The sequence below is a fragment of the Sciurus vulgaris genome (genome assembly GCF_902686455.1).
Source record: "Sciurus vulgaris genome assembly, chromosome: 2".
NCBI lineage: Eukaryota > Metazoa > Chordata > Mammalia > Rodentia > Sciuridae > Sciurus > Sciurus vulgaris.
Genome location: NC_136462.1, coordinates 70,984,947 through 70,999,240, shown reverse-complemented (window position 1 = coordinate 70,999,240; position 14,294 = coordinate 70,984,947). Strand labels below are relative to the sequence as shown.

At 35.0% G+C, this 14,294-nt stretch overlaps 1 protein-coding gene across 5 annotated transcripts in view; it reads left to right on the top strand.

Moving 5' to 3' along the window:
* SCFD1 (sec1 family domain containing 1) overlaps positions 1-14,294 on the top strand; it is a 102,844-nt gene that overhangs the window by 13,626 nt on the left and 74,924 nt on the right. For all 5 annotated transcript variants that reach the window (XR_013761864.1, XM_079127229.1, XM_079127231.1 and 2 more), the window contains 2 exons: positions 2,777-2,899; positions 4,099-4,186. Coding sequence is in view for 4 of the 5 variants with exons in the window: in XM_079127229.1 (XP_078983355.1) it covers positions 2,777-2,899; positions 4,099-4,186 (211 nt within the window). In the remaining variant the exon portion in view is untranslated. The remainder of the gene's footprint in view (positions 1-2,776; positions 2,900-4,098; positions 4,187-14,294) is intronic.

Below are 14,294 nucleotides of genomic sequence, written 5' to 3'. Positions count from 1 at the left end.
CATATTTTCATTTTTATTGTTTCCATAAATATGGAAATGAAATTGTTGGTTCAAATGATAATTCAATATTTAGCCTTTTGAGAAAATAATGGATTGTTTTCTAAAGTGGTAGCACCATTTTAAATTCTCACTAGCTGTATGAGGATTAGAATTTATCCAGATGTTTGCCAACACTTATTATCTGACATTTGATGATAGCTATCTTCAGAGATCTGAAGGGGTATCTCATTACAGTTGTAATTTACATTTCTGTGATTAATGATATTAAGCATCTTGATAACACCCTTTGATACACAAATTTTTAATTCTGATGGAGGATAGTTTATGTATATATTTTTTTTTCTTTAGCTGCATGTGCTTTTGATGTCAAGTTTAAGAAACCATTCCAAATTCTGTGTTTTCTTTTCCAAGTTTATAGTTTGGGCTTTTCCATTTAGGTCTTTGACCTATGTGGAAGTAATTTTGTATATAGTTTTGGGGTGTGCCCAACTTCATTCTTTTGCCTGGGGTCATCCAGTTTGCCCAGCAAACTGAGGAAACTATTCTTTCTTTGATGAACGGTTTTGACAACCTTATGAAAAATCAATTGACAATAGCTATATTGGTTTATTTCCGGACTTTCAGTCTGTCGCATTCACCTCTACATCTTTCCTTGTCCCTGGACCACATTGTCATAATTTCTCTTGCTTGGTGGCAAGTGTTGAAATAAATTGAGTCCTCTATGTATTTCCTTTTCAGGATTGTTTTGTCGTTTTGAATCCTTGAATTTTCAAATGAGTTTTAAGATTAGCTGATCATTTTTTATAGCAAAGTCAGCCAGGTTCTAATATGGATTGTATTTAATATGTAGATCAATTTCAAGTATTGCACTCCTACCAATATTAAATTTTTGATCTATGAACATGAAATATCTTTCCATTTAGATCTTCATTACTTTCTTGTAATAATACTACATAGTGTATAGAATTTAACTTTTGTTTCTGTTTATTTCTTCACATGAATGCATTTGTCTTAATTCCATTTTTAGTATTGTTTGTACAAGTATGGAAATCAGTTGAGTTTTATATTTATCTTGCATCCCTCAATCTTGCTGAACTTTTGGGTCCTTTTGAAATGTGTCCATCATTCTTTGAGCACTTCCTAATTTCTCTGCCCAGCCATGGATTCAGCTAGTAGTTTAAGGAGCCTTGGTTACTTTCTATACAAAATGGTACTTAGAAGTCAGGATCTGAGCTCACCTGCTCATTGTGAGTAGAGTGTCAGTGTTCTTAAGTCCTCTCAGAGAACAAAGCTAAAAAATACATATATACACGTACCCATACACTTTTCTGTCTGCATTTATTTTTATAACTATTTAGGACTTAGCTAAATAACTGAGGCTTGGCTTTGAACTCACAGTCCTCCTGCCTCAGCCTCCTGAGCAACTGGACATGTGCCATCATGCCTGGCATCATTCTTTCTTAATAGTACATAAATGGTGGTACCTGTTACAGTTGGTGACATCTTATATTTGAGGAAATGGAGTTAATAGCTACTACTAGAGTTTAAGAAGATAAGTAAATTTGATTTAAGAATTTACATAATTTAAACTCCTTTACTTTTGAATGATTGAGAAGAAATTCTTCTGTAATTGGTAATCAGAGTTATGACATATCTGTGTGAAGTGAAGAATGTGTGTCATCCCATGACCAGAGCAATAGAAGGTAATATCTGCCAAATATAGCAAACATTTTATTATGTTAGATATTTTTAGGTATTTATTATGTTGGGTATTTTTAAGAAAAATAGAGATAAACCAGGCACAGTGACACACACACCTATAATCCCAGTGGCTCAGGAGGCTGAGGCAGAAAGATTGTGAATTCAGAGCCAGCCTCAGCAACTTCACAAGGCCCTAAGCAACTCAGTGAGACCCTGTCCCCTGCACCCCCATAAAAGAAAAGAAAAATATAGATAGGCTACTTCAGAACAATTTTGTATTTTTTATTAATGGGATTTTGTTAATAATAAATATTATAACTTAATTAAATCACATTTGGAGACGAAGTCAGATGAGTTGTTGAGGTCCCTTCAGACTCGGCAGTATTTTTATTATAAGCTATGAAGGCCACTCTAGGGCCTTTGATAGATATTAATGTTCTCTAGCCAAACTTTAAAAACTACTGTTTTAGAATAAATGTGAGCAAACCATGACCTGTGGACCAGATGAGGATTGTAATATATAATATCTTTTTAAAATCAGGTCATATTTAAAACATGACATGCTTCAAGATACGCCATTCATATCATTCACTGTTTAAAATGTTTTGTATTGCATTTCTTTAATTCTGAAAACATCAGTTTGTAATAAAAAGGATATAATACAATGGAAAATAATTACACATTTGTGCAGATGGGAAAAAAATACCTTTTAGTAACCAAATGCCTAATACTTCTTCATAACATTGTTGTCTTGAGGTTGGTGGGTGGGTGTGTTTTATTAGAGATTGAAACCAAGGATGTTCTACCCTTTTTTATTTTGAGACAACTTGGTAAATTGATGAGGCCAGCCTTTAATTTGGGATTCTCATGCCTCAGTCTTCTGAGCTGCTGTGATTATAGGCATGTACCACTTTAACTGACTTGGGATACTTTTTCTGATTGTCACGTATATATCCTGTCTTTTAAATAAGTGTCTTATCCTCCAAAATCTTGCTTTTGTAGTATTTAAAAGGATTTTATTCATGGTCATCCTTTATACTGCCCTATAAGAATGAAGTATTTTTTGTGTTCATAGGATCTTCGGAATCAGCTCTATGAATCATATTATTTAAATTTTATTTCTGCTATTTCAAGAAGTAAACTGGAAGATATTGCAAATGCAGCATTGGCAGCTAGTGCAGTAACACAAGTAGCCAAGGTAAAAGATTTGGGTTGAGTGATAACGTTTTGTTAATGTAAAATGTAGCAGTGTTTTGAAAGCTGTTAATTGACATAGGTGTCTTATTTACAGTGACCAGAACAACATAAGAAATATTTAGATGCAAAACTTTTAGGAAGAATTCTAATAATGTAAATTATCTTAAACTAGGCAAAATAAAGCAAACTAAAGGAACCTACTGTTCAGTGAATATGAAAGATTGAAATAAAAATCAGTTTTGCTTTAGACTGAGATTTGTATAGTCTTTAACTTAATTTAGAAATAGTATGAAAATTGTGTTGTCATGAATTGTATTTAAACTACATTGACATTGTATTTTCTAATCACGGTAGTTACCATATTATCACCAGATATTATCTTACTTGAGAAAGAGGCTGCAAAGAGGGTATGTGTATAAGAAGAAAGGAATTCTATCTCATAGTAACTTTTTATCAGGTTCAGCTTTCAGTTATAAATGAATTTGTACAATATATTCCTGGTTTTAGCCCTGTTGCAACCTTTGCTTCTTGAATTTGAAGAAGACTTGAAAGTTCTAGGGAACTATTTTACTCTGCATTTTTCCTCCACTATTAGATTTTTCATTCTTAGATTTAGATAGTCAACTACTGCTTCTTATTAGTTCTTGAGACTTCTTAATGTTCCTGCTCAAAATTTTCTCTTTAAAAAAATAGGAGTGGTTTTCAATTGGCTTAACTAAATTTAATATATTTCAAATAGTTTTATTAATTTTTCTCTTTATTTGAATGTCCAAAGACCTATCATAAATTTTCCACACTATATATTTTTTAATTTGTGATATAAAAACAGTTACTGTGACTTTCTTAGGAAAGTATGATTACAGTGAACATAAACATTAAAATTGTGGTTTTTCTTCAAAATTAGGATCCATTTTCCATCACAAGCACTATTTAAATTTTTCTGCCCAGATTTTAATTTCTGAAAATGTTGCTCTTCTCCCTAATACTTATTGTCCAAAATCTTGTTTTTGTTGTTTTTTAATATGCTTAACTTCTGTTTACCCAATTAGATACTCTTTTGCACAAGTTTTCATTTATTTAATGTAATTATGATGTTTTCCACTTTCACCAATAGTAGATTAAATCAAAATAGACTTACTTTTAATATGGCTATGTTGTAAAATTGATAAACCTTTTTTTTTTTTTTTTTTTTGCTTTTAGGTTTTTGATCAGTACCTCAATTTTATTACCTTGGAAGATGATATGTTTGTATTATGTAATCAAAACAAGGAGCTTATTTCATATCGTGGTATGTAAAAATGAGAATATTGCGATTCATTGTTAACAAATTCAATGGTATAGTATAAGACAAACGTGAACATGTATATAGTATACTCCAAAACCAGATTTATTTATTTATTTTTATTGTAAACAAATGGGATACATGTTGTTTCAGTTTGTACATGGAGTAACAGCATACCATTTGCAGGTTCATATATTTACATAGAGTAATGATGTTTGATTCATTCCGTTATTTTTTTCCTTCCCCCCCCACCCCTCCCACCTCTCTTTTCCCTCTATACAGTCCCTCCTTCCTCCATTCTTGGCCCCCTTCCACCTCCCATTAAGTGTCATCATCCACTTATCAGTGAGATCATTCCTCTTTTGGATTTTTGAGATTGGCTTATCTCACTTAGCATGATATTCTCCAAAAATCATAAATTTACATAGGGCAATGTTGTTTGATTCATTCTGTTATTTTTTTTCCCTTTCCCCCCACCCCTCCCATCCCTCTTTTCCCTCTATACAGTCCTTCCTTCCTCCATTCTCACCACCCTCCTTATCCCTAACCCTAAACCTAACCCTAACCCTAACGCTAACCCCTCCTACCCCCCATTATATGTCCTCATCTGCTTATCAGCGAGATCATTTGTCCTTTAGTTTTTGAGATTGGCTTATCTCACTTGGCATGATATTCTCCAATTTCATCCATTTGCCTGCAAATGCCATATTTTATCATTCTTCATGGCGGAGTAATATTCCATTGTATATATATGCCACAGTTTCTTTATCCATTCATCAACTGAAGGGCATCTAGGTTAGTTCCACAATCTGGCTATGGTGAATTGAGCAGCTATGAACATTGATGTGGCTGTATCTCTGTAGTGTGCTGATTTTAAGTCCTTTGGGTATAGGCCAAGGAGTGGGATAGCTGGGTCAAATGGTGGGTCCATTCCAAGCTTTCTGAAGAATCTCCATACTGCTTTCCAGAGTGGCTGCACTAATTTGCAACCCCACCAGCAATGTATGAGTGTACCTTTTTCCCTGCATCCTCGCCAACACCTATTGTTGCTTGTGTTCTTGATAATCGCCATTCTAACTGGGGTGAGATGGAATCTTAGGGTGGTTTTGATTTGCATTTCTCTTATTACTAGAGATGTTGAACATTTTTTCATATGTCTGTTGATTGCTTATACGTCTTCTTCTGTGAAGTGTCTGTTCATTTCCTTAGCCCATTTGTTGATTGGATTATTTGTATTCTTGGTGTAGAGTTTTTTGAGTTCTTTATAGATTCTGGAAATTAATGCTCTATCTGAAGTATGAGTTTCAAAGATATTCTCCCACTCTGTAGGCTCTCTCTTCACATTACTGATAGTTTCCTTTGCTGAGGGAAAGCTTTTTAGTTTGAATCTATCCCCGTTGTTGATTCTTGCTTTTATTTCTTGGGCTATGGAAGTCCTGTTAAGGAAGTCTGATCCTAAGCCAACAAGTTGAAGATTTGGACCTACTTTTTCTTCTATAAGATGCAGGGTCTCTGGTCTGATTCCGAGGTCCTTGATCCATTTTGAGTTGAGTTTTGTGCAGGGTGAGAGATAGGGGTTTAGTTTCATTCTGTTGCATATGGTTTTCCAGTTTTCCCAGCACCATTTGTTGACGAGGCTATCTTTTCTCCATTGCATATTTTTGGCCCCTTTATTTAGTATGAGAAAATTGTATTTATTTGTGTTTGTGTCTATGTCCTCTATTCTGTACCATTGATCTACCTGTCTATTTTGGTACCAATACCATGCCATTTTTGTTACTATTGCTTTGTAGTACAGTTGAAGATCTGGTATTGCGATACCCCCTGCTTCGCTCTTTCTGCTGAGGATTGCTTTAGCTATTCTGTGTTTCTTATTCTTCCAGATGAATTTCATGATTGCTTCCTCTATTTCTGTAAGGTACGTCATTGGGATTTTAATTGGAATTTCATTGAATCTGTATAGCACTTTTGGTAGTATGGCCATTTTGACAATATTAATTTTTCCTATCCTAGAACATGGGAGATCTTTCCATCTTCTAAGGTCTTCCTTAATTTATTTCTTCAATGTTTTGTAGTTTTCATTGTAGAGATCTTTTACCTCTTTGGTTAGATTGATTCCCAAGTATTTTATTTTTTTTGAGGCTATTGCAAATGGAATTGTTTTCCTCATTTTCCTTTCAGCTGTTTCGTCACTTGCATACAAAACTGCTGTAGATTTATGCGTGTTGATTTTATAGCCTGCTATTTTGCTGAATTCATTGATGAGGTCTAGAAGTTTTCTGGAGGAGGTTTTTGGATCCTCTAAATATAGAATCATGTCATCCGCAAATAGTGACAGCTTAAGTTCCTCTTTTCCTATTCGTATCCCTTTAATTTCTTTAGTCTGCCTAATTGCTCTGGCTAGAGTTTCGAGGACAATGTTGAATAAAAGTGGTGAAAGAGGACATCCCTGCCTTGTTCCCGTTTTTAAAGGGAATGGTTTCAGTTTTTCTCCATTAAGAATGATGTTGGCCATGGGCTTAGCATAAATAGCCTTTACAATGTTCAGGTATGTTCCTACTATCCCTATTTTTTCTAGTGTTTTGAGCATGAAGGGGTGTTGTATTTTGTCAAACGCTTTTTCTGCATCAATTGAAATAACCATATGATTCTTATCCTTAAGTCTATTGACATGATGGATTACGTTTATTGATTTACGAATGTTGAACCATCCTTGCATTCCAGGAATGAACCCCACTTGATCGTGGTGCACAATTTTCTTAATATGTTTTTGGATACATATTAAGCACTTTTGGTAGTATGGCCATTTTGACAATATTAATTCTGCCTATTAATTTTAATTCTGCTTAATTTGCCAATATTTTGTTAAGGATCTTTGCATCTATATTCATGAAGGATATTGGTCTAAAATTTTCTTTCCTTGATGTGTCTTTTCCTGGTTTGGGTATGAGGGTGATATTAGCTTCATAGAATGAGTTTGGTAGGGTACCCTCCTTTTCTATTTCCTGGAATACTTTCAGAAGTATTGGAATGAGTTCTTCTTTGAAGGTCTTGTAGAATTCGGCTGAGAATCCGTCTGGTCCTGGGCTTTTCTTGGATGGTTGATTTTTAATGGCTTCTTCTATTTCATTGCTTGATATTGATCTGTTTAAATTGTGTATGTCCTCCTGGTTCAGTTTGGGAGGAGCATATGTCTCTAGAAATTTGTCAATGTCTTCGGTAGTTTCTATTTTGTTGGAATACAGATTTTCAAAGTAGCTTCTCATTATGTTCTGTATCTCAGTGGTGTCTGTCGTGATATTTCCTTTTGCATCGTGTATTTTAGTAATTTGAGTCTTCTCTCTCCTTCTCTTTGTTAATGTGGCTAAGGGTTTATCTATTTTGTTTACTTTCTCAAAGAACCAACTTTTTGTTTTGTCAATTTTTTGAATAGTTTCTTTTGTTTCAATTTCATTGATTTCAGCTCTGATTTTAATTATTTCCTATCTTCTACTACTTTTGCTGTTATTCTGTTCTTCTTTTTCTAGAGCTTTGAGCTATAATGTTGGGTCATTTAATTGTTGACTTTTCATTCTTTTCTGGAATGCGCTCCATGCAATGAATTTTCCTCTTCATACCGCCTTCATAGTGTCCCAGAGATTTTGATATGTTGTATCATCGTTCTCATTGACCTCTAAGAATTTTTTAATCTCCTCCCTGATGTTTTCTGTTATCCATGTTTCATTCAATAGTATATTATTTAGTCTCCAAGTGTTGGAGTAATTTCCTTTTTTTATTTTATCATTGATTTCTACTCTCAGTCCATTATGATCTGATAGAACACAAGGCACTATCTCTATTTTTTTTGCATTTCCTAAGGGCTGTTTTGTGGCATAACACATGGTCTATTTTCGAGAACGTTCCATGTGCTGCTGAGAAGAAAGAGTATCCGCTCGTTGATGGATGGAATATTCTATATATGTCTATTAAGTCTAGGTTATTGATTGTGTTATTGAGTTCTATGGTTTCTTTGGTTGGATTTTGTTTGGAACATCTATCTAGTGGTGACAGCAGTGCGTTAAAGTTGCCCAGAATTATTGTGTTGTGGTCTGTGATTCCTGAAATTGAGAAGGATTTGTTTGATGTACAGGGATGCACCATTGTTTGGGGCATAAATATTTACTCTCGTTATGTCTTCCTGATTTATGGTTCCCTTAAGCAGTATGAAATGTCCTTCTTTATCCCTTCTGACTAACTTTGGCTTGAAGTCCACTTTATCTGATACAAGGATGGAATCCCCCGCTTTTTTACTGAGTCCATGTGCTTGGTAGGTTTTTTCCCATCCTTTCACCTTTAGTCTGTGGATGTCTTTTTCTATGAGATGAGACTCTTGCAGGCAGCATATTGTTGGTTCTTTCTTTTTAATCCATTCTGCCAGTCTGTCTTTTGATTGAGGAGTTTAGGCCATTAACGTTCAGGGTTATTATTGAGAAATGATTTGTATTCCCAGTCATTTGGCGTGTTTTTGGTTTTTGAGTTGGCTTGGTTTCTCCTTTGAGTGGTTTTTCTCCAAGGTAGTTCCTCCCTTTGCTGACCTACGTTGTTGTTTTTCATTTCCTCCTCATGGAATATTTTGTTGAGAACATTCTGTAGTGCAGGCTTTCTATTTGTAAATTCTTTTAACTTTTGTTTATCATGGAAGGATTTTATTTCATCTTCAAATCTGAAGGTTAGTTTTGCTGGGTATAGGATTCTTGGTTGGCAACCATGTTCTTTCAGAGCTTGAAATATGTTTGTCCAGGCCCTTCGGCTTTTAGAGTCTGGGTTGAGAAATCTGCTGCTATCCGTATTGGTCTTCCCCCTATGTGTAATCTGATGCTTTTCTCTCGCGGCCTTCAAAATCCTGTGTTTATTTTGAATGTTAGGCATTTTCATTATAATGTGCCTTGGTGTGGATCTGTTGTGATTCTGTGCATTTGGTATTCTGTAAGCCTCTTATATGTGATTATCCATTTCATTCTTCAGGTTTGGGAAATTTTCTGATATTATTTCATTGAATAGGTTGTTCATTCCTTTGGTTTGTATCTTTGTGCCTTCCTCAATCCCAATAATTCTTAAATTTGGTCTTTTCATGATGTCCCATAGTTCTTGGAGATTCTGTTCATGATTTCTTAGCATCTTCTCTGTTTGGGCAAGTTTATTTTCAAGATTAAATATTTTGTCTTCATTGTCTGAGGTTCTGTCTTCCAAGTGGTCTAGTCTTTTGGTGATGCTTTCCATTAAGTTTTTTATTTGGTTTATTGTTTCCTTCATTTCAAGGATTTCCGTTTGGTTTTTCTTTTTGAGAATCTCTATCTCTTTGTTGACATGATCTTTTGCTTCCTGCAGGTGCTCTTTCAACTTATTGGTATTATCATTCATTGCCTGCATTTGCTCTCTTATCTCATCCTTTGCTTTACGAATCATCTTAATCATGTATAATCTGAAGTCCTTTTCTGACATTTCTTCTAACATACTGTCATTGGATTCTGTTACGATAGAATCTAGATTTGTTTGGATCATTTTCTTCATAATCCATTTTCTTCATGTTTTTTCATGTTGTTCATGTATCTTCCCCTCTAGTAGTGCAGATCTGGGGTATTGCAGATTTCCCCCTATAGGCTTATAGTGGCCCTATAGGTTTCCAAAACCCTTTCTTTAAGGGGAGATCAATATTAGCAGTTCCCAAATCAGACACTATGCAATCCTAGACCAAATAGCCCCTATGGGGACAATAACAAAATTGTCATAATAAACAAAATGAGTTCAAATGTTATCTTCGGTGAAACAAACAGGTTTGCAGTAAGGTCTACAGTTTCTAATGGAGGACAAAGAGGCTGCAGAGGCATGTAGAATGTGGCTGTTAATGGGATAAGAAAAGAATATACAGAAGTTCAGAACATAGAAAGGGTGAGAGTGTAATCAAAAGAAATCGGATGTTAGCATGCAAAAAAGGGAGAAAGACTCTGAGGGAACAGGTGAACAAAAGGAAAAGAAAGCAAGAAAAGTAAAGAAATAAAAACTTAAATTTTTTTAAAAAGGAGAAAAAAGAAAATCCACTGTACAACAGTCATATACTAATGAAACCTCCCAGTGTTCAGTAGCCTGATGCATGAGAGGTACCTGACAATGAGCTTCAAGCCTCCAGCAGGCGTCTCAGGATGGGTTTTGCCCCACCTAAAGATCGGAGCTCCGGCTTCCAGGATTATCCAAGATGGCCACTCTGGTTTCAAAATGTGTTGGCAAATGGGGAGCTGCAGCTCAGGGGTGGATGTGGCCAGCTGGAGGTCCTGGAGACAGGATGCAGTTGGTCCAGCAGGGATCCTGGAGGTCTGGTGTGTTTGGTGTAGTTGTGGGATCCTGGAGGCCAGGTGCAATCAGTCGGTCTGGGTTCCCTGTGATAGGGCGCAGACAGTTGGTCTGGGGGTCCTGTCGGCAGGGAGCAGTCAGTTGATGTGAGGGCCCCAGAGGCAGAGAGTGATCAGTTGGGCTGAGGGATCCTGGAGATGGGGCTCAGTTAGTCCAGCCAGGGGTCCTACGGGGCCTGGCTGTTGTCTCAAAATGGTGGCAGCCACGTGTAATCAAACCTGCAGGTACTGTGACAGTGAACTTCCAGGCGACAGCAGGCACCTGGTTCTCCACTGGCGGTCTGCGGTCAATCTGCTGGCAGCTGTCGGACGATCGGGAGGTGAACCTTGAGCGTTGGTTGATGGATAGGGGTAAGGCAGGCGATGAACAGGCGAGAGGCAGGCTAATGGCAGATGATAGACGCCTGACAGTGAGCAGTCTCAAAACCAGATTTATTTACAACAGTGAGCTATAAAAAAATTTTTAAAGCACACAGAGAAATAAGTCACTAAATTCTCTCACATATAAACATTGAATGAACTTGTAAAGTCAGTGAAGTACCAGTTCTTTGGCCTTTTAGATGTCCCCCACAGTAATTCACATGAGTGGTTCATTCATACCAAGTAAGACACTATCTTTTAATTCAGGATAAAGTTAATTGCATAGTCCTTACCTTGGAATATGGTGCTTCACTTCTCCATACTTATAAAATACAAGCTCAGATGGTAAGCTTTCTGAGGGAAAACAACATGAATCTTTGGTTTCATTAACATCTGTTATGTGCTTTCTTATCAAAATTAAACAAAATCCCTAAAAGTACATAAGTATTTGCTGAATTGTTAATGTGAGAGATTTTTTGTAATAGTGGTTGTTACTAACATCCACTTAACAGTTAATTGGGTTTTAAATTAATTAGCAACTTATTTAACATGTTTAAAATATAATATTTAAGTGCATTTAAATTATAAAAATAGGCACCTTTACTTTTTCCTTGATTAATTAAGTTGAACAGACTAAAAAGTCTCCTAATCTGTTCTATTTAACAAGCCTAATCAGAAAACTTTTTTTCTAAATTTCCCTAAACATTTTGCATTATATTTATAAATTCACTATATTGTTTTATTTTTTAAGTAATTCACATACCAGACAAGGCAAATTTATGAATTTATCAAGCACAAAACTTGCCTAAGTTGGGTGCGGTGGTGCACACCTGTAATCCCAGCAGCTCGGGAAGCTGAGACGGGAGGATTGAGAGTTCAAAACTCGCTTCAGCAGTGGTGCAGCACTAAGCAACTCAGTGAGACCCTGTCTGTAATAAAATACAAAATAGGGCTGGGGGAGTGACTCAGTCAAGTTCAATCCCCAGTACCAAAAAGAAAACAAACTTTCTCAAGTAGTTAAATAATTCTTTAAAAAAACTAAATTTGTAATCTAAAATTCATTAAGCATTCAAATATTTATAAATTTAAATTTTCCTATATCCGTCAACTATTTTAAAAAGATCCCAATTTCAAAATAACTCAGGTTTTCACTTCTGCCAATATTTCAATGAAATTGACAGAGGGGCATTAAAATAGATTGGAAATCATAATCTAGAGCTCATTATGTAATTTATTAATAATATTAATATTATTAGTAATCATTCACCTGTTTTCTCAAACAATAAAACTCTGAGAACACAATTATTTCAAAGTAACCATAAATGATTTATTCGTTACCTAAATTACATTATTTAAGTGTTTCATAGACAGGATAATGGAACATAACGGATTAATGACTAATTTAATCATATAGCTAATCACCCAGACTGTAATTACTTGTTAATAGTAATTACTTGTTCTATACCAGTCATTGTTTTAACTACTTTACAATATTGGCTTGTTTACTCCCCAGAATAATTTTGCACGGTAGATATTTCCATTTTCCAAAGGGGAAAAATGAGACATAGCTATTACAAAACAAGCACCTTTACTTTTGGGTCAGGAAGTAGCAGGCAGTCTTGCTCCAAAGACAGTTCTTTTAACCAGTATGTAATTGTATACCAAATTCTCTCAAGCATTGTTAAGTGCTTTAACCAAAATTTTAAACAGATATTCCTAAACATAAAAATATTAATATCATGGATTTAATTTTTGATCTTTTTAAATTCTTAACATTCTATGAATTGGTGACTTATTTATCCAATAAAGGAAGCATATTTGTCCATTCAAACAGAACCTGAGAGGAGAAATTTTATCTCAGACAAAGTAGCTTGTTATCTCAAGTTGGATTAAAGTTTTTATGAATTTTAAGGTTATTTCTCATTCATAGGTATGGAGCAAGGATTTAAGATCAGAGGTCTGAATGCAATCTCTAAGTGTACCATGTGATTGGCAGAACCATAATTCATGTTCCCTGAAATCATAAAATTTACATTGTATCCTTATGCCACCTCTTCTTAGTTGGAGAGATGTCATTCTGCAATGTCTTAGTAACAGCACATTTTCTTCATCTGGATTCTGTATGCCTGACTGAGCTCTTCATTATTTTTTTATTCTCTTTAGATACTTTGAAATATCCAGTTGAATTCAGCTTTCCTCTTATGCTAATCACAAGTTATATTTGTTTTAACTTGTATATATATAACTTGTATAACATATTGTATATGATATTATACATATAACATTTGTATAATCAAATGTTATATTTGTTTTTATATTCAGAGTAACGGGAAATTTAAAATACTCTGTAGTGGGACATGGTGGCACACACCTGTAATCCCAGCAACTCAGAAGGAGGCAGGAGGATTGTGAATTCAAAGGCAGCCTCAGCTACTTAGAGAGGCTGTAAGCAACTCAGTGAGACCCTGTCTGTAAATAAAATACAAAAAAGGGCTGGGATACAGCTTCACCGGTTAAGTGCCCCTGGTTCAATCCCCAGTATCAAAATAAAATACTGTGTAGATACTATTTAGTTTAGTAAGTCTTTCCACTGCTACTTTGTCAGGCAAAGGGTCTAGATATTGTGAGAAAGAGATAAGTATAAGTCAAGGTTTTTGACTGTCAAGGACATTCTTTGCAATAATTTTTCTTGGCATGTAGCCTGAAGTACTGTTTGCATCAGAGCACTCTAAGGTACTTATCAAAATTAAGTCTTCTTAGAATTACCACACAGCTGTTGAATTAAATGCACATAGGAAAGGGGCTAAGAACCTTTAACTTTTAAAAGCTTTCAAAGAATCTTTTTCTTCCTTTGTATTCCCAGGGTGATTATTATACCTACAAAAAGTTGGAAACTATTAATGTTCAGTGTGGTAGATTAGAAAAACATTTAACTTACTGTATGTGGTGTGGATTTTGCCAACATTGTCCTTTTATGGCAGTAGTTGACTAATAGAATATATAATTTCTTGAGGACATCTAGTTTTATGAATAAAATTATGGAGCACAATATTAATGTTACTAGGTCTGGCAAAAATTCTGCAGTTTATATGGTGAGAGGGTGTTTTTCTTACTACTCTTCTGATATTAAGGTGGGTTTTTCTATGTGTGTTTTTTGAAGTAGTGTAATTTTTAATGTATAGTTGTTCGCTTAAAAAATGTTTGTAACAGGCTGGAGTTGTAGTTCAGTGGGGCCTGGGTTCAATCTCAATACCTTAAAAAAAAAGTTAATAGCAAAAAGTTTTGCTTGATATTAAACTGCATTTGATTTAGTTTAAGGATTTAATAAAGATACAGCATAAATTTTGGTCATTTTGGTCATTTTTTTT